At 57.4% G+C, this 7,155-nt stretch overlaps 1 protein-coding gene across 1 annotated transcript; it reads left to right on the forward strand.

Moving 5' to 3' along the window:
• Positions 1-882: 882 nt before the first annotated feature.
• LOC135998008 (WAS/WASL-interacting protein family member 3-like) lies at positions 883-6,932 on the forward strand. Its single transcript, XM_065651028.1, has 5 exons — positions 883-897; positions 1,321-1,529; positions 1,642-1,947; positions 4,099-4,663; positions 6,750-6,932. The coding sequence occupies exons 1-5, from the start codon at positions 883-885 to the stop codon at positions 6,930-6,932; spliced, it is 1,278 nt and encodes a 425-aa protein (XP_065507100.1).
• The last annotated feature ends 223 nt before the right edge of the window (positions 6,933-7,155 follow it).

The following is a 7,155-nucleotide window of genomic DNA, read 5'->3' on the forward strand; positions in this document are numbered from 1 at the left end:
TGGAGGTATTAAAAAAATTCCGAGGCAGTAATGACTCCCAACATAACATTAAAAGATTTAGACGTAAAAATAAAATTAGAACACAGTGAGTCATGACTGTTTAAACACAGCTTTTTTTTTTTGAGGGTGTGTGAAAACAGATATATTAATTACGTCTAAGAGTTAGAAGAAAAAGACTGCAAATTACATCTGATTAACAAGTTACTTTTAATTTTTCAGTGTGATATCCAGTCTGGGCTCCTCCTGCAGGGGTGTGTCCCACAGAGGCCACGCCCCGAATGACAGACCCTGCACGAGCACAGCCCGCTGAGAAGGCGTGGCCAGTACAAACCACACCCCCAACTTACGAGTGCCGCCCCTGCCAGTCTGCGCCCTCCCCTGAGGGGCGTGTCCCATGCAGGCCCCGCCCCTTTTCTCTCACCCCACCCTCCCAGCTGGGCTCCTCCCCCAGCAGAATGACGCATTGAGGCCCCAGCTCGACCCCTCCCATAGGCTGAATCCCAGCAGGGGGCGTATCCTGTACAGACCCTACTCCCCTCTCGGCTCCACCCCCTCACAAGCTCCTCCCTTGCTCAGCCACGCCCGCTCGGGGCACGTACTGAGTCTCCCTACCCACAAGAGGCTCCTCCCATGGGGGCGTGTCCCACAGAATCCCCACCTCCAGCGGGCTGTCAAAGGGGTGAGGCCTGTACAGGCTCCACCCCAGGGCTCCTCCCATAGGGCGTGGCATACGGACTCCCCACACCTTTCCCCAGGCAGGACTCCCCGTGGGCGTGTCCTTTCACAGTCCCCGCCCCCAGCACTGACCCCACCCCCTGTAAGCGGGGCCACCCCCAGCTGCCCCCCCATCCTGTGCCCCATAGGTAACCCCGTAGCAGCCCTATGGCTGCCCCACAGGTACCGCTATAGCAGCCCTGTACCACCCCGTAAGTGCTCCAGACGTGCCTCTGAAGAGCCCCATAGCAGCCCCATGGTTGCCCCACATGTAACGCCACAGCCGCCCCATCCCGCCCCGCGGCCGCCGCTGCGAGACCCCCGGAGCCCCCCGGCCCCACACCCGCCCTGCAGCCCCACAGCGCGCGGCCTGGCGCCCCCGGTGCCGGTGAAGCCACGTCCTGGCTGCGGCCAGAGGAGCCGCCGCTTTTCCGCCCCCCACATCCCCCGATCGCCGTTGCTGCTGCTGCCGCCGCTGCCGGAGGAGCCGCCGCTTTTCCGCCCCCCCCCACATCCCCCCGATCGCCGCTGCTGCTGCGGCCGGAGGAGCCGCCGCTTTTCCGCCCCCCACACCCCGGATGACCGTTGCTGCTGCTGCCGCCGGAGGAGCCGCCGCTTTTCCGCTCCCCCCCGCCCCCAATACCCCCGCTTCCCCAACTGCCGACCCACCCCTCCGCGGCCGCCATCTTGTCTCCCCCCCTTTTCGCCGTCGCTGTTTTATACTGCGGGAGGGAGGAGGCGCCCGCTGATTGGCTGCCGGCGCCCGGCGCGAAAGCCGACCATTGGCTCATCCCCGCGCGGGCCTCTCCGAGGGGGTGGGAGAAAGTCTCTGATTGGTCACCGCGTCGCTGAGGGGACAAAGGCGCTGATTGGTCACTGCCTTCCCGCCGCGGTTCGCCCAGTCTGTGCCAGGCGCTGATTCGCTAGTGCCTCTGAGGTAAGAAAGGCGCTGATTGGTACCCGTCTTCCCGCCGACGTTCGCTCACAGCAACGAGGCGCTGATTGGCCAGCGCGGCTGAGGCGGGCGTCTCGTCCATTGGCCGGAGGGCGGGCGGAGGGCGGGACCGGGCGGGACAGCGAGGTGATAAAGGACGTGGCGCGGAGCGCGCCGCGTGCAGGACGTGGCGGCGGCGGCTGCTCAGCGCTGCCGAGCCGGCTGATGCGCGCCCCCCACCGCGGGACCCGAGGGACCGAGAGCAGCGGGAGCGGCGGCTGGAACCGATTAACGGGCGGGTCAGGGCGTTAATTATCGTGCGGGTGTTAATTGGGGCTCGGCGGGGTGACGAGTGCCCGGCGGGCTTGGGTGTATTTGGGGCTTTGATCGAAACTGGGGGTTTAAAAGCCGCGGGTTTGTGGCTGTTGGGGGGGGGGGCGGGGCTGAGGCTCCCGCAGCCGCTTTAACTCTACGAATCGTTGTGTTCAAAGCGGGAGGAGCCGGTTTGGGGCTTTTCTCGGGAGCCGGGGGTGGTTTGGGTCCAGTTCGGCTTCTAGAAGTTTTTTTTACACATTTTTGGGGGTTTTTGGGTGCCGATTTGTGCCAAAAGGCGCCTTTAAAATCTGTTTATTGTCATTTTATCAGGAGAATTAATATTTAAAGCTCGGGGGGAGGTTTGGGGCTTTTCCCCAGGATTTTGAGTACAGATTAGGGTGTGTGTGGTTTTTTTTAATACGTTTAAAAGGTTTATTTGAAGTTTTATTTGGAACATTTTGGGCGGGTTTGAGGCTCCTAAAATGTAATTGTTCGGTTTATTAATGTCGAAAGTATTGTATTTAAAGTCGGGAGGCCGCCATTTGGGTCGAATTCGCATTTTAAACGTATTTAAAGTTGCGGATCCCACTTTGGGGCTGATTCGTGACTTTAAAGCTTTTAAAACTGTTCATTTGAACCGGTTTATGGAGCAGTTCAACCCGGGGATTCGGGTTTTCTGGGTTTGGAGCCGAATTGGGGTTTTTACCAACCGGCCGATTTATTTGGGCTCTTGCACTTCAATGGTTTTCGCGGTTTTGTTTCACCGGGTTCGGGCGGTTCGAGGCTTCTGGAGCCGCTGAATTGTTTTAATTATTTAAAGCTGCGAGGAGCCGTTTTGGGGCTGTTTGGGTCTAAATCGGCTTTTTAAAGGTTTATTTAACGCTTCTAAAGCTCGAGGGGCAGATTTGGGGCTTTAAAGCTTTTAGAATCTATTTACCGATAACGAATTTATTCAATAGATTAATATTTAAAGCGCAGGGGGAGATTTGAGGCTGTTTCCCAGGATTACGAGTCCAAATTCGGCTTTTTATTTTAACTGCTCTTATTAAGTTAAATTATTATATTTAAACGGGGCTCTATGAGTTTTTTTTTTAATTGAGGCTTTTTGGGGTTTTTTTAGCTTTTTGGGCGGTTGTGAGGCTCCTAAAGCCGCTTAATTGTTAAAATAATTTAAATGTTTAACTAATTGTGTAAATTATTGTATTTAAAGTCGGGAGGGGCATTTTGTTGCTTTTTGAGGCGATTTGGGGGCTGAATTCACTTTACTGAACGTATCTGAAGTTCAGGGTCCCAGATCTGGTGCTTTTAAAATCTATTTATCTATAATTTACTAAATTAATATTTAAGCGGGAACAAATTCGGCTTTTTTAACCCGCCGCCATTTTGTCTCCCCCCTCACGCTGAGGGGGGCGAGGAGGCGCCCGCTGATTGGCCGGTGCCGTCTGGCGGGAAAGCCTCCCATTGGCTCAGCCCCGCGCGGCTGTCGCCCAGGGGAGGAAGGCGCTGATTGGTCGCCGCCTCCCTAAACCTGCTTAATTCTTTAAATTCTATTATTTAAATATTACTACATTATTTAATATGGTAATACATGAATATTAAAAATATAGATCTATAAAATTAACATATTAGTGTATTAATAACATAATATAAATTATGTAATAATATGACGAATAATAAAAATGTATATTATATTATATACTAACCATCAATTCCTATTATTAATTAATTAATATATAATAACATAATATATAATGTGATGTATAATATAACAATATTTATTATATGTTAATATTCATTAATATTAGTATCGATATAATAATATATAATTACTATATAATATATCTAATACATTAATATATATCTTATTCTATTATATAAAGCTGGGAGGGACCATATTTGGGTGGGTTTTTGATATTTTTGGGCTGTTTTTAGGATAATTTGTGCTCAGAGAAGCTTTTAAGATCTATTTTTTTTGGCAATCAATTTGCTCACTAAGTTAATATTTAAGCAGGGGGGCTTTGGGGCTATTTCCCAGGATTTTGAAACCAATAACGCCTTTTTTTTTTTTTTTTTTTTTTTTTGCGACTGCAGCTCCTGCTCAGACAACAGTGAAGGCAGCCTGGCCGCGCCCCCAGCGGCTCCTGCCTGGCCGCGCCCCCCATTGGCTCCTGCCTGGCCGCGCCCCCAGCGGCTCCTGCCTGGCCGCGCCCCCAGCGGCTCCTGCCTGGCCACGCCCCCAGCGGCTCCTGCCTGGCCGCGCCCCCAGCGGCTCCTGCCTGGCCACGCCCCCAGCGGCTCCTGCCTGGCCACGCCCCCAGCGGCTCCTGCCTGGCCGCGCCCCCAGCGGCTCCTGCCTGGCCGCGCCCCCATCGGCTCCTGCCTGGCCACGCCCCCAGCGGCTCCTGCCTGGCCACGCCCCCCATTGGCTCCTGCCTGGCCGCGCCCCCCATTGGCTCCTGCCTGGCCGCGCCCCCAGCGGCTCCTGCCTGGCCGCGCCCCCAGCGGCTCCTGCCTGGCCGCGCCCCCAGCGGCTCCTGCCTGGCCACGCCCCCAGCGGCTCCTGCCTGGCCACGCCCCCAGCGGCTCCTGCCTGGCCGCGCCCCCAGCGGCTCCTGCCTGGCCGCGCCCCCCCTCCGCCCTGGCCACGCCCCCTTCCAGCCGGCCACACCTCCACTGCCCACTATGGGGGGAGTCACAAGGGTCTATGGGGCGGTTGTGGGGGGTCACGGGGGTGTGGGGTCAATGGGGCTGTTGTGGGGTGAAACACCCCAGAAGAGGCTGAACCCCCTGCAGGTGAGTGACCTACACACTGACCCACACCCTGTAGTTCTTCCACTCTGCCCCATAGATTCACAGCACCTCATAGCTCCTCTACTCTGCCCTATAGACCCACAGCACCCCATAGCTCTTCCACTCTCCCCCATAGATCCACACCAGTGCCCCACAGCAACTCATACCTCTCCCACTCTGCCCCATAGACCCACAGTGCTGCCCCACAGCACCCTAGAGCTCCTGCACTCTAACCCATAGACCCACAGCGCCCTGTAGTTCCCCCCCTCTGCCCCATAGACCCACAGTGCTGCCCCACAGCACCCCATGGCTCCTGCACTCTGACCCATAGATCCACAGTGCTCCTCCACAGCATCCCATATCTTGTTCACTCTGCCCCATAGACCCACAGTGCAGCTCCACAGCATCCCATATCTTGTTCACTCTGCCCCATAGACCCAGAGCATGTCATTGCTCCTGCAGTCTGCCCTATAGATCCACAGTGCTGCCCCACAGCGCCCCATAGCTCCTGCACTCTGCCCCTTAGGCCCACAGCGCTGCCCTGCAGCACCCTTTAGCTGCTGCACCCTGCCCTATACATACATAGCACCTCATGGCTTCTACATTTTCCCCCACAGATCCACGTTTCTGCCCCACAGCACCCCACACCTCTGTCCACATCACCACCCTTTCTGACCACGCCTCCACTGCCCACTATGCGGGGGGGCACAAGGGTCTATGGGGTGGGTGTGGGGAGTCATGGGGGCTGTGGGGTCAATGGGGCTGTTGTGGGGCGAAACACCCCAGAAGAGGCTGAACCCCCAGCAGGTGAGTGACCCACACACTGACCCACAGTGACCCATAGCCCCTCTACTCTGCCCCATAGATCAACAGCACCCTGTAGCTGCTCTCACTCTGCCCCATAGATGGACAGCACTGCCACACAGCACCCCATAGAATCTTCACTCTGCCCCATAGATGGCACAGCACTGCCCCATAGCACCCCCTTGCTCCTGCACTCTGACCCATAGACCCACACTGTTGCCCCACAGCACCCCATATCTCATTCCCTCTGCCCCATAGAACCACAGCACTGCTGCACAGCACCCCATAGCTCATCCACTCTGCCCCATAGATCCACTGCAGTGCCCCGCAGCACCTGTGCTTCCACTCTGCCTCACGCATGCATAGAACTGCCCCATACCCTCATAGCTCCTCCGCTCTGCCCCATACATTCACACCAGTGCCCCCAGTACCTCATACATCTTCCACTCTGCGCCATAGATACACAGTGCTGCCCCACAGCACCCCAGAGCTCCTCCACTCTGTCCCATAGTCCCACAGTGCTGCCCCACAGCACCCCAGAGCTCCTCCACTCTGCCCCATAGTCCCACAGTGCTGCCCCACAGCACCCCAGAGCTCTTCTACTCTGCCCAATAGATGCACAGCGCTGCCCCACAGCACCCCATACATCCTCCACTGCCCCGTACATCTACAGCAGTGGCCTACCGCACCCCATGGCTGCTGGGCTCTGCCCCATAGTCCCACAGTGCTGCCCCACAGCACCACATGGCTCCTCTACTCTGCCCCTTATAGCCACAGTGCTGCCCTACAACACCCTTTAGCTGCTGCACTCTACCCTAGAGATGCGTACCACCCCATAGCTTCTGCATTCTGCCCCATAGATCCAGGTTTCTGCCCCACAGCACCCCACACCTCTGTCCACATCACCACCCTTCCCTCCTGACCACGCCTCCACTGCCCACTATGGGGCGGTCACAAGGGTCTATGGGGCGGTTGTGGGGGGTCCCGGGGTCTGCGCAGTCAATGGGGCTGTTGCTGGGTTAGGGGGTAGGGTCATGAGGGTTAGGGGACATGGGGACACAGATGCCCATGGGGTGAGTGTGGACATGGGGACACTGAGACCCCTGTGGAGGGAGTGGGGACACTGGACACCCCCCTGCAGTGAGGGGGGGGGCATGGGGGACCCCGACCCCCGTTCCCCCCCGGGTGTCAGCTCTGTGGGTTCTGCCACCAACGCGCGTCCCTGACGTGGCACGTGCTGCGCCATGGGGGCGGCAGGGGCCATCCCTGCCCTGCCCCTGCTGCCTCTGGACCCCCCAGCGCCTCCAGTTCCAGGCAATCAAGAGCCTCCATGAGCTCCCCCGAACCGCCCCTGTGGCACCCTGGGGACCCCTGACCCCCCCGGCACCCTGTGCTTGGTGACCCCCAACCCCCCGCGCCCCTTTGCCCTTGGGCCCCTCCTCTGTTATTTATTTCCTGTCGGCCCCCCAGGGTGTGTGGGACTGGGGGGACCGTGGGGCCCACGGTTTTATCTTGGGGAGGGGTCAACCTTGGGCCCCCCCATTCCATTAAAGTGATGGATTTTGCTGCTGTCGTTGCTCTCTGGGGGGGGGGTGGGG

The sequence above is a fragment of the Caloenas nicobarica genome, chromosome 24 (assembly GCF_036013445.1).
Source record: "Caloenas nicobarica isolate bCalNic1 chromosome 24, bCalNic1.hap1, whole genome shotgun sequence".
Taxonomy (NCBI): Eukaryota; Metazoa; Chordata; class Aves; order Columbiformes; family Columbidae; genus Caloenas; species Caloenas nicobarica.

Coding starts and splice junctions, on each gene's coding strand:
- LOC135998008 (XM_065651028.1), top strand. Junction 1,948..4,098: donor TGGAACCGATTAACGGGCGG/GTCAGGGCGTTA, acceptor CCGCGCCCCCAG/CGGCTCCTGCCTGGCCGCGC. Junction 4,664..6,749: donor CTATGGGGGGAGTCACAAGG/GTCTATGGGGCG, acceptor CCCGGGTGTCAG/CTCTGTGGGTTCTGCCACCA.